General features: G+C 42.5%; 1 protein-coding gene across 2 annotated transcripts in view; it reads left to right on the top strand.

Moving 5' to 3' along the window:
• Positions 1-4,582: 4,582 nt before the first annotated feature.
• The window catches only part of LOC115200448 (ephrin-A5b), a 214,481-nt gene continuing 205,969 nt past the window's right edge, over positions 4,583-13,094 (top strand). For both annotated transcript variants that reach the window (XM_029763537.1, XM_029763536.1), the window contains exon 1: positions 4,583-5,752. In XM_029763537.1, coding sequence (XP_029619397.1) covers positions 5,628-5,752 — 125 coding nt within the window. In that variant the 5' untranslated portion in view covers positions 4,583-5,627. The remainder of the gene's footprint in view (positions 5,753-13,094) is intronic.

Raw genomic sequence — 13,094 nt, 5'->3', positions numbered from 1 at the left:
GGATAAGTACCTGGATTAGGACCTGCACCGCTTCCTGTGTGAGGTAGGGTCGTACTCTATGGATGTTGTAGAGCATGAACCTGCAGGAGCTGCTCACTGCTTTGATGTTTTACAGAGAACAACAGGGTGTTGTCCAGGATCATGCCAAGGTTCTTTGCACTTCGGAAGGGCGACACTGTGGAGTTGTCAACCGTGATGGAGAGGTCTTTGAGTGGGCGGCTTTCCTTGGGAGGAAGAACAGTCCCGTCTTCTCAAGGTTGAGCTTGAGGTGGTGGGCAAACATCCAAGTTGAGATAGCTGCCAACCACGCAGAGATGCGTGTCGCCACCTGGGTGTCAAAAGGAGAGAAGAAGAAAAGTAGTTGAGTGTCATCTGCATAGCAGTGATAGGAGAGACCATGTGAGGATATGACGGAGCCAAGTGACTTGGTGCATAGAGAGAAGAGGAGAGGGCCTAGAACCGAGCCCTGGGGGATACCAGTAGTGAGAGCATGTGGTGCAGGCACAGATCCTCTCATCGTCACCTGGTAGGAGCAGCCTGCCAGGTAGGATGCAGTCCAAGAGTGTGCAGAGCCTGAGACAACCAGCCCTGAGAGAGTGGAGAGGAAGATTTGATTGTTCACAGTGTCGAAGGCAGCGGATAGATCTAGGAGAATGATAACAGAGGAGAGAGAGTAAGCTTTGGCAGTGCGGAGAGCCTCTGTGACACAGAGACGAGCATTCTCGGTTGAGTGACTCGTCTTAAAGCCTGACTGGTTAGGGTCAAGTGTTTTGGAAGGAAAAGAAAGAAGGGATACAGGTCTGTAGTTTTTGAAGTCAGGTGAGTCGAGTGTTGGTTTCTTGAGGAGGGGAGGAACTCGGGCCATTTTGAAGTCAGAGGGGGCGCAGCCAGTTGTCAGGGATGAGTTAATGAGGGAAGTGAGGATTGGGAAAAGGTCTCCAGAGATGATCTGGAGAAGGGGGGGGGGGATGGGGTCGAGCAGGCAGGTTGTCGGGCGGCCAGATCTCACTAGTCACAGGATGTCACCTGCAGAGAGAGGGGAGAAAGAGGTCAAAGCATAGAGTAGTTATGTGTGAGTGAGACCAGTGGACTCAATCAGCAGAGTGAATGAGTACTGGATGTCGTCAACCTTTTTTTCAAAGTGGTTAACAAAGTCGTCTGCAGAGAGGGACAAGGGAGGGGGTGAAGGACTAAGGAGGGAGGAGAAGGTGAAAAATTGTTTCCTAGGGTTAGAAGCAGAAGCTTGAAATTTTGAGTGGTAGAAAGTGGCTTTAGCAGTGGATACAGAGGAAGAGAAGTTAGAGAGGAAGGAGTGAAAGGATGATCGGTCCTATGGAAGTCTAGTTTTCCTCAATATGAGTCATTGGATGCGGAAAGGGAGGAGAGTAGGGTAAAAAAAAAATATTTGTAAGTCGCTCTGGATAAGAGCGTCTGCTAAATGACGTAAATGTAAATGTAAATGTACAGAGGCAGAATCAGGGGACAGGGGGGAAAAGGATTTAGCAGAAGGGGGAGATGATAGGACAGAGAAGGAGAGAGTAGTGGGTGAGAGAGTGAAGACTGCAGTGGTGCATGACCATCTGGGTAGGGGCTGAGTGGTTAGGGTTGGAGGAAAAGGAGATAGAAAAGGAAACAAAGTAGTGATCAGAGACCTAGAGGGGGGTTGCAGTGAGATTAGTAGGCGAGCAGCCTCTAGTAAAGATGAGGCCAAGCGTGTCTTGTGAGTTGGAGGGGATGGGGAAAGGGTGAGGTCAAAAGTGGCAAGGAGAGGAAAGAGAGATTTGGAAATAAATTAATCGAAGGCAGAAGTCGGAGATTGATGTTGCCAAGTACGAAGAGCAGTGAGCCATCGTCAGGAAATTAGCTTATCAAGGTGTCAAGCTCATTGAGAAACTCTCCAAGGGCACCTGGTGGGCGACAGATGACAACAATGTTAAGCTTATATGGACAAGTGACAGTGACAGCATGGAATTCAAATTAGGATATGGACAGGTGAGAGAGGGAGAAAATAGAAAATTGCTACCACGATGACCAGATGCTCTTAGACTATGAGAGAAAACATAGTCAGATGAAGAAAGAGCAGCTGGAGTAGCAGTGTTCTCTGGGGTGATCTATGTCTCCATTAGGGCTATAAAGTCAAGGGACTGAAGGGCAGCATAGGTGTTCTTGACCTTAGATCGGGCAGTTCCAAATGCTGCCAGACACCCCAGAAACCACCACACCCACAGGGTGGCTTACCAATTTCATCAGGGTGTTTTTGTTAAATTAGTTTTTCCTGTTCATTTATCTAAAGCAATCCCTTTAAATACCGAGTAACTTCAATTTGAATGTGATTAGCACAACCTTAAAATGTAGCCTATGGAGAATGCCTTCAGAATGGAGATCAATGAAAGATAGTCATCAAAACATATGCGTATTGATCTCCGTTTCAGAATTCATGCATAGATTTAAAAACATTCTGATATTTCACAATAGGCTATGTATGTTAAGGGAAGTTTTCTTGAACCCTATCACTTAGAACATATGTGTTTACCCAGGACATTTAAAAAACAGTGTTTGATTCGTTCTGAAAATTGCCACATTCAGTTCTTCAGCCCATGGTAATGTTGGATTATTAGTGTACATGACATATGATTATAATAGGGTGAATAGTGGTCCTCAGCAATAACCACATCTCTGTGAAGGCGTACAAAGGTAAACGAAACAATGTAATTAAATGGAATGATATGAAATGTATATTATACCAACTGAGTGGAACTAACTAGTAAATTGGCAGTTAAATGTGTTCTCATTTGGCCTACTAATGGTCGATACTGATAGAAATAGGAAACCGAGAAAGTCAGGATAGGTCTATGTAGGCTAAACATTCGAGAGTGCCAAAAGGTTTAATTTGGCGTGACTCATTGCGAAAAAAAGGCCATACAATATAAATTCTGCATAACAGCACAGCATTTCATAAACTTTACTGTCAGAAAGTTGATATGTTGATAGGTTTCAGTTTTGCTGCCATTTAACTGTGTTAGGGTCTCGTGAGGCTCAGTTGGTAGAGCATGGTGCTTGCAACGCTAGGGTAGTGGGTTTGATTCCCACAGGGGACCAGTATGAAAATGTATCAACTAACTAATATAAGTTGCTCTGGATAAGAGCGTCTGCTAAATGACGTAATAGTTTCAAATGTTGAGAGCTTGGAACTGTGAAGTTATTTCCTCATTTATGTAAAAATGTAGTTATTGACATAGGGAAGGGAAAGGAGATACCTAGTCAGCTGTACAACTGAATGCATTCATCCGCAATGGGTCTTCCCATTTAACCCAACCCCTGCTGATCAGTCTGTTCAATGTTTTCTACCTATATAGTGCTCTAAATACCCAAATTCATGTTAAGTTCAAAAGAATACAATATAAAACATGCGGACACCTTTCAAACCAATGAGGATTCGCAACTTTAAAGTCAATGATTTCAGAAAGAGTTCGTATTTTTGCAGTTAGAACCTTATAGTACCATGCTTTCGATGTTTGTCTCCAGCGATCATAAGGTAAATAGATCTAAAACAATCCCCTTATCCAAACGGATTACTAATTTACCTATAACTCTTATCAATAGCTTTTATAAATCTGTAAATAACAGTGCATGGAGAATGGTGATATTTATATCAGGAAAAAATGTATTAGATGTTGTTCCACTTGGAACTGACAGGTTGCTCAGCCTTATTAATCGATTACGAGGGAATTAAGTCAAGGTCAGAATACCGTATATCTGTATACACACTTCAGCCACACCGCCATTTCTCTGATCTCCACCCCTAAAGAATAGTTGTCTGGCACATGCATAAATTGAAGAATATGTTCCATATACGCGCGCATATCTCGGGTCTGAATTTCCCCATATGCACAGTTCACTAGGTATGATTGTGGTCACTTTCTAACATTTAATAGTGTCTAATTGTGTTCTATTCTCCCTCTAAAATAAATCTCTCGAGGGTATTTGCCATAAGATGTTTTCATAGCCTCTTGGGTCCAGTATGACTTCTTTGCGCCTGTTGTAGGCTGGTTTGCCTGGTCTCCACTACGGGGCGTCTGGGCGCTGCATTGACCGCAACAAGTTGGATGTCCATCCGCTGCTGAGGGTCATGTCATAATGAAAAAAGTATGCTTAAAAATCTATTATCTTCAAAATCATATATGCGCAGGGCTGCAAACGTGGCAAACAATATGTATTTTGTTCATTCTAATTATATTCTGAGAAAGCGCACGCACGCACGCACACACACACACACACACACACACACACACACACACACACGGTCCAGATTGTAACTCGATCCTTGGTCTCTGTCCGTTTGCTCGGTAATTAAATAGCCTGCTCAGTGCGTTTATCAGTGTGATCTGACAGTGTATCTCTCGGTCCCTGTCCCGGACTCCTTCTCTCCGTGCAAACGATGCATTCAGCTGCCACATAGTAATTGAATTAGTTCGGTTGGGATGGGAGGGATCTTGTTTTGTTAGTGTGACGCCCATTCAAAATTCAAACCAATGGGACCAGTCTCCGGTCGGCTGTAACCGAACCCACTCTCTGGCAGTCAGCAACGAACTGTCTTTGCTCTCACCTTCCCTCTCGTCTCGTCCGGTTGAATCTAAACATCATGTGAAAGAAGCACGTGAATCAAGCGTGTTTTATTTTTTCTCTCCAATGGTTATATATGAAGAGAATGCTGTGGAATGCTGCCATTTGGGTTCCGGGGAAACAAGCTGCTCTACTGTCACCCAGCAGCAGCAGCGCATGAGAGAGGCTCGAGGACGGACTCCTCCCCACCTACTGGTGACACTTTCAAGACAGCGCTGAGAAAGGATAGCAGCCTTTTTCGGCCAGTCTGCGAACAGAGCAGTGAGACAGCGTTACGTATAAACGACTTCATTGCAGCCGGGGGTTGCCTATATGGCTTTCCAAAGTTCCATCTCTGAAAACGTTGACATCTGACGGACTCGAGCTAAAGCGCGACATTGCTTCTGTTCGTTTGTCATTATTGGACTTGGACCTAACCTCTGCGCTGTTGATTCCCTGCGAACAGTCCTGACACGGATCCAGCTCAGCGAATGCCATGACCTTACAGAGACTGCTGTATTAGAGGGTCATTCTAATCAACGTTTTATACATATGACTGCATGTATTGATATCCCTTTTTGTACATTTGTGTGAAAAAAGTGTCTACCCAAGGAGTGATTTTTACGTATCCTGGAGCGGTCAAAGCTGACGTCCCATGAACACATAAAACTGGACCCGGACACTGAACCTGAGCGAGATGCACTACACACATTGACACTAGCATTTGATAACTTCACCTGCTACCGTCATCAATTAATTTTAACCAAGTGACCAGCAAGTCGTCATCTATATCGCAGGTTGCGCTATCAAAGCCTTTCGCACGTAGGGGTGTAGGAGACAGCGGTTTTCTGTTGTATTGAATTGTCTTGCCTATTTTTGTCATCCATAAACTGCGACAGAGGAAAGAAAAGGCACACAAATGTAAACGAAAGAAGGCATCTCTCCAGCTGAAGTGTACCTAGAACTGACAGATCGTGCAGTCACCCCGCATCGAAGAGGAATACGTGCCGAACTTTGCTGTTGTGATGTTGAAAGTGGAGATGGTGCTATTTGTCTTTCTGGTGCTATGGATGTGTGTATTCAGCCAGGAGCCCAGCTCCAAGGTGGTGGCCGACCGGTATGCCGTCTTCTGGAACCGAACCAACCCCAGGTAGGTGCCACTCAGAGCGGCCAATGGGGCCGAAGGGAGTCGATGTTGTCTCTGTGATCTCCACACTGGCCGGGGCGGTTCGTGGGGATCAATACGTTTCGAACGATCAAATGTTTATAGACAAATGGCACGATGTCTTTTATTTAAGGTATAGAGTAATGCTTATTGAACAGTTCTCTCTGATGAGTTATAGGCTATATCCCAGACATGTGGGTAGGCTATTGGTACAACAGAACACAACCTGTGCGCACAGGTTGAATATAGGCTAACCTATTTTGGATACAGTCTACACTGAATTGTTTTCAGTCAACCGTAATCAAGTCAAGTTGATCAAATCTAGAATATTGTCATAGTACGCCTATGAGATGTGTCACCCGAAAAGCGCAAGGTCTCTTGCGTGTTCCAGTGTCTGCATTCCGTGTTTGTGAATCGATTGGGCGCTAGTGCCTGCCTTCTGAATATGCCCCGGGTTAAATCATGGAACATTATTTGTGGGTTAATTCGAATGGATTTGTATTAAAGCCTACGGTTGGAACATGTAGAATAATGCGTGGACCATTGCATTGCTTGGATGGCGTAGGCCTTCAACGTATCTGTAGCCTACATCTCTCATCTTTTGAATGAGCGTAATTCAACTCAGCAAGTGCTGTCATTTCACGGATAAAATGGCACCATGATTAACCCATATTTCCTATATCCGAGAACAGCTACAATTACAATTTAAATGTTGCATGTGAGCGGGAAGCGCTCAAGTCTGTACGGCGTATGTTTTGTCACTAGTTGTAGGCCATGGGCACATTTGTGGGTCGCTCTTCCAATTGAGAAGCTTATAAGAAATCAATAATAGACCTACTTAACCAGGAATAAAGCCTCGCTATGCTGATAGGTTGCACTTAATTTAGTCGTTTAATCTCTTGTCTTTTAATTTGATCATGATATGCGCTGTTCACAGGGGATTTATCCAATCCACTTGTTGTTCTTATTCGGAAAACATGTTTTATTCCAGTGAAAAAGCTCCTCTGTAATGTTTCCCAAAAATCTTCTCACCGACTTTGAATTACATAATTACGCAATTATTATGATTCATAGGTTTAAATGGTTAAATCATTGATATTTAATTAATATGAACATACTGTAATTCAATTGGAGGTTGACTGGTTGTGAAAGCAGCATTTCTTGCTGCGCTAAAGTAATCTACTTCGTGCGAGCATAGCATACAATGTAGGTATTGTCATACAGTCTAAAACCACAAACATTATAACAAGTTGATAATCAATATATGAAATGTAGAACGTACACACACACTTATTAGCCCATGACCAGAATAGTTTGGCAACCGTGGAACATTGATAGTTTACATTGTAGGACAAATTCGTAAACAAACCAATGCCCACATTTTGCCACAACTAAACACACTTAATTGATTTATTAGATATCACATTATTTAATTAATTTTATTTTCTGGAATATTGAGTAAGGATGTTGGACATGTAGCCTACGTTATGATACATTATATTCTAAAACTTTTCCACAAAGTAGTTGATATCATCAAGCATTGTGCAAAATAAATATTTTTTATGTGGAATTTTGATTTTTATATTGAAGAATTTAAAACAGCATTGAAGTTGGTTGAGAGAGAAAACAGACTGCATTTGGGCAAGTTTCACATAGTTATCTAGTATAGGATTAAGACGTGGTGTGTCTATTCTTAATCATATTCTTGAAAATATATTGAGTTGTAGGCTACAATGAAGCACCCATGTATTAGTTTTACATAGTGAGAATAAGGTAAGTGGATGTTGACTTACATTTCCTTGAGGCCATAGCATACAAAGTGTAGCGTTTGACATTTTCCAAATACAGAGGGTCATACTGTACATGTCATATCACATTTTCTGGAAAACTTAACAGCAGCCAATCATACTTCACATAGTCAAAAGTGTATTTACTTGTCATATTTAGCTTATTTCATGTGTTATTCTAATTTCAAAACAGTATTTGACTTTCCGTATGACTATATATTAACCCTAGTCTGAATTTTTCCAATGAAGTTGTTGTTCACTCACTCAACTGCCAAAAGTATTTAGCATTTGCTGAATGGATCACCTAAGCTTATTCTCCAAAAACATAATAAGTATTTTATCATAGCTACATAGGCATTATTTTTTAACTATTTATATTCATTTTGAAGTTTCTGAAAAAAGATTAATGCTGAAAGCAATTAGTGGTCAGGGTACAAGCGTAGGGACCTAGTTGAGCTGGGGCCGTTCTAGCCTTAGACTAGGTACCCCTAGTGCTGATACACTCCATCATGACCGTTGTGGTCCAGCTCTACACTCCAGCTTAAGCCAGTTGTTTATTTGTGTGCCGCTTTGTTCAACAGAAGTAACACAAATCTGAGCTCAATCTGATGTGTTACGCTGATAGACACAGTTTCATTAGGGTGCACATTTTTCATAAAGACTTTGACTGGCGGCTCTGTGGACCGCTTGATTTACTCCAGATGTGCTGACAGTTTGCTTACTTCCAGTGGAAGAAAAAATGAAGCTCCAGAAATTAAAACGTTTGAGTAAACGTACTGTAAATCTCGAGTTGAGAGTTGAAATTGAAGGAAAGCGAAACAGAACTGTGGAGACGTGAGCTAGCTCCAATAGTGTTGAACTTGTGAAATCGAGTAATAGGTTGTTTCCCTCGTCTTGTTTCTGAACTCCTGACTAGCCTGAGGACAGGAAACAGGCTTTAATAATGTTAGTCATCTTCTTCTACTTACACTAATAAAGTTTGTTTGACTCTCAGCTAGTGTTGGGTGGTATCCAGAGGTTCATACCTTCATACGGTTCCTGTACCATACCAGGGTATTACCGGCAGGGTATTACCGGCAGGGTATTACCGGCAGGGTATTACCGGCAGGGTATTACCGGCAGGGTATTACCGGCAGGGTATTACCGGCAGGGTATTACCGGCAGGGTATTACCGGCAGGGTATTACCGGCAGGGTATTACCGGCAGGGTATTACCGGCAGGGTATTACCGGCAGGGTATTACCGGCAGTGCACACAAAAGCCGCTATTCCTTTCCCCAATTTTTTTTTTAGGATGCAGGGATCTTGATCCAGGAGGGATTGATTGTTTCTGCTGTAACCAAGAAGCTTTATCTTGCAAGCTAACCACTTAGCTAACAAGTTACATTAGCAAACCATGTAGGGCAGAGTCAGAAAACTAGAACGACCGGAAAGAGAGGACATGAGAGCAAACATTTTGTTACAGATGACTCAGTAAATAAATACGTATTCTCTTTATCTGTATGAGCCGGCTGTGTTGTATGGAGTAGGGTGTATATGAAGTGTATTTACCTCTCCATCAAAGCTCTATGAAGATCCCAATCACCAGTAGGCTGACGGTCAACCTGATTCACAAACAGAAAACATTCAAATATTCGTCCCCAAAGGGAAGTGTGGAGAAATCACAGTCCTTTGTTATCTGCTAGTGGAGGTGTTTCTTCTTCACGTGACTGAATGTACAGTTCAGTGGTGTATGGTAGCATACTGGAGGCTCTCCTACAAGCTCTGTTGACTTAAAGTGAAGAAAGCGGTTAGATACTTCACACCTTGGGCAGGAGACCGGGAACCTTGAAACTGCTTAATTACTCTGGTGAATCTCTCTCTCTCTCTCTCTCTCTCTCTCTCTCTCTCTCTCTCTCTCTCTCTCTCTCTCTCTCGCTCAATTCAATTTCAATTTAAGGGCTTTATTGGAATGGGAAACATATGTTAGCATTGCCAAAGCAAGTGAAATAGATAACAAATAATAAATAATGAACAGTAAACATTACACTCAAATGTCATATTATGTCTATATACTCTCTTCTCTTTTTTCTCGCTCTTTTCTCTTTTTTTTCTTTCTCTCTCTCTCAGTCCCTGTGATTATTTCTAATGTCCTTGATGGAAAGTTTTTTTCACTCAGGATTCTACCTATTATTCACTCTTTTTCTTTCTTTCTATCTTTCTTTATCTCAGTACCTTGAGAATTTAGTCACTTTGTTTTCTCTAAGGAGGTTCCTGCTGTCCTGCTGGTGAGAGCTCTTCCTTCAACTCTCCACTCTCCCCCGTAGCTGTAGGCCACTCTGTCTCTCTCTCCCACACTGGTGAACAGAAAATGAATGAATACAATTAGATATTTCAGGAGTCCCTCCATGGACCCAACTAGTGCTAGCTAGAGAGGTCATGCACGCACACACTCACAGAGACCCGCAGGCACACACACACACACACACACACACACACACACACACACACACACACACACAGAGAGAGAGAGAAATAATACAGCACAAAGCTAGCCTGAGTCTGCCAGAGAACTTTGAGGTGTGTGTGTGAGAGAGAGATTTACAAAAGTACATTTGGACTGAATGGACTGAACTAAAATGGTATTGACCCCAAACCCGATCTGCTGGCCTCACTCATAGCTCTCAGGCCGCTCTGTGCATGTCTCTGTGCTATGTGAAGAATGGACCAGGAGGTCACCAGGGGCTTGGTCCCTCTCCTCCACACTCTCGCAAACCTCTCGTAATTACGTCTCTCCCGGTTGGACTTCTCATTACCTATCACTGAGCCACGGGATGTAACAAACTGTCTGTCGCTGTGTGTGTGCTGACTGTGCACTAACACAGACACAGTACATATTCAGACTGTAGAGGGAAAGCCGGTCTCCACACCCCGTGGTCTTTACCTTAGCCGTATCCAGGAGACTAGTCCAGGGTTCAAAACCCAATACGTCCTTGTTTATTTACATTACTTATATTTTTAGATTACAATTCCTTGTCTTATTTAATAGCATATTTACTTACAATAAAGATTTTAGATAAAGTTCCATGTCCAATGTAATAGTGGATTTTAGTTGAGTTTTAAATTAATTTGACCCCAATGCTGTACACACATTCACTGTCCTCTGCCCTGTTGTTCTTTTTCTATACCCTCAGACTTATTTTCCATCAGTTGGTTTTCACTCTCCCCCTGTCTCTCGCTCTCTCTCTGACTGAAGGCCGATTATTTCTCGTTAATGACCTCTTGCTCTGTCGTTATTTCATCCCTGCAGCATCCGCAACAGCAGGGTAGACTCAACAGAAATGGAAAGAGGAAGTGAGAGAGAAGGGAAAGAGAGGGCGTTGGAGGGAGAGAGCAGTAGAGATACAACGTACAATGTGTGACATATTATTAAATCAAACAGTTGCCTGAAGGATTCATGAAAAACATGATCTGAGAAGAGGATCCTTTGTGATATGAATGTGAATGACTTTTATCAGGCTAAATAGCATTTACTGCTTTTGGACAAAGCCTGTTAACACAGTTCATTTTAATTTGACAAATATATTGACCCAATACATTAATGAGGGTTTTAAAACTTTTCCTGAAGTTAATTTATTTCTATAGTGCCTACTATTTGAAATCCGTAGTCATACAAGCCACCCTAATATCTTTCCAAATTAAAGAGAGCCTTTTGAGAAAACTGAACAAAGTGTTTGAACAAGTAACCTCTTGAGTATTTTTGACTTAACTTTATTATGCGGTCATAACAACAGCTTCATGTTCTACCTCTGAAGTGTGTCCATGGTGGGCTGTTATAATGTTAGAGAGAGGAGAACATAGCTCAGTAAAATAAGTGTGGGTGGATCAGCAGTTGTTCAGTGAGCGCTGGTCTTGAACAGAGGGGAAGGCCTCTCGGTTTTGACCCTGTTAGAGACGCCGAGCAGCGGGCAGAACACTCAGCTTCACCGGGGTCTGTGGATGTCTTTAGATTAGATTATCTTGTATATCATTGTGGAAACATGCTGAAAAAGCTCCACTTTTAGATTTTTTATTTGCAAATTTGATTTGTTTTTGTTAATTTTGTATTGGTGGATTTTTATGTGGAAGTTAATGCTGATACATTACTGTCCCAGTTAAAAAATGATATACATCTAAGAGAGCAGGAAATATTTCCCCAAATTATTTAACAAAAGTTCTACCCTTTGGAGGCTTGTGTTGTTGTTGCACTGGTAGGCTATAGATGGCTGTACTGTACTGTGGCCCTAACTCATTTCAATATCCAGCTTTCTACTTTGTTTTGATCTTAATCACTCCGATGTCATGTGCAGTGCTGAAACTCCACTATTGGCCGGCCCATCTCCATTCAGCTGCCCACTAATCCCCAGCTTTCACAGCAACGCTATAGCTTTACTTAGAAACAATAAAGTATTAACCAGCTTACGCAACAAAGACATGTGTCCGATCATCTACGATACTTTTATCAAATTCTATCACAACATTGATAAAAATAACTTTTCCCTGTCCGGTTTCCCTGAGTTTTGTCTTTATTTCCCCCAGGTCTGAGTATAGTTTCTGTGTTTCAGGGTTCTCTGAGGTATAGGAGAGAGGGGATCATTTTAAAGGTCTTTGGTGTACTCTTTCAAAATTGATTCTGCACCAGATCACCCTATCCCAGCTCTAACCATTACCTATAGCTCTAAAGACCACAAATGAATCTGGACCAGTTCTCAGGGGTAGATGTTAGATGCAGTTTATCATTAACGCATGCTGTCTTTTGTCCTTGTTTCAATAGAGCTCTGAATTACAATTTTAAGAATATGTCTATTCTATGCGTTATATGTCTATGGGCATTATGCCTTTGTCTGGAGCTGTAGAGGCCCTGGCCCCCAGTCCTTGCCCCTACCCTTGGTCTCCCCCCAACCCCCTCTGCCCTCCCTAGCAGAGTTCATCCCCCCCACCACCAGCAGAGTACACGCCCCCAACCTCTGCCCCCCCATCCACACACATTTTTTGAGGGGGAGGTCTGGAAGCAGCTGGTCGTGGCATGGAGGGATCTACCTTCCCAGACCAGATGTGGGCGCTATTGTGCGGCTCGCTCTCCCCCCATACTCCAAACCCCAATCTGTGAGGAAGTTCTCAGACATGGACACTCCTGCCCTTCACCCCTCCAATCCTTTCCTCCCTGTCCACACTGCTCCTCTTCTTCCTGTTGAGTGTAGGGTGATTGTATGGCTCAATGCATTGTTTCAGTTTCGGCTGAGGACGGGTTGACTGGAACTTGCAGCAACTCAACATTGCCACCCATGGCACCAGTTCTTTATGCCACGTGTCATTTATGTTCTGTGTCTATTTTGGATATATTGAATTTATGCTGAGGTCAGGTGTATAAACATATTTTATTTTTTAAATTGACGTCAAGAAAAACACCTTTCTTTGTGATTAAATTTGTTTCTCGCTTTTGATCAAGTGTAGTACAATTCTTTATTCATTTATTTGATGTCAACAAGCTCATTTAGTCTTGCTTGATTTGTTTTCTGTGTTC

The sequence above is a fragment of the Salmo trutta genome, chromosome 9, assembly GCF_901001165.1.
Source record: "Salmo trutta chromosome 9, fSalTru1.1, whole genome shotgun sequence".
Lineage (NCBI taxonomy): Eukaryota > Metazoa > Chordata > Actinopteri > Salmoniformes > Salmonidae > Salmo > Salmo trutta.
The sequence above is the reverse complement of the archived record's forward strand: the minus strand, read 5'-3'. Positions and strand labels throughout refer to the sequence as shown.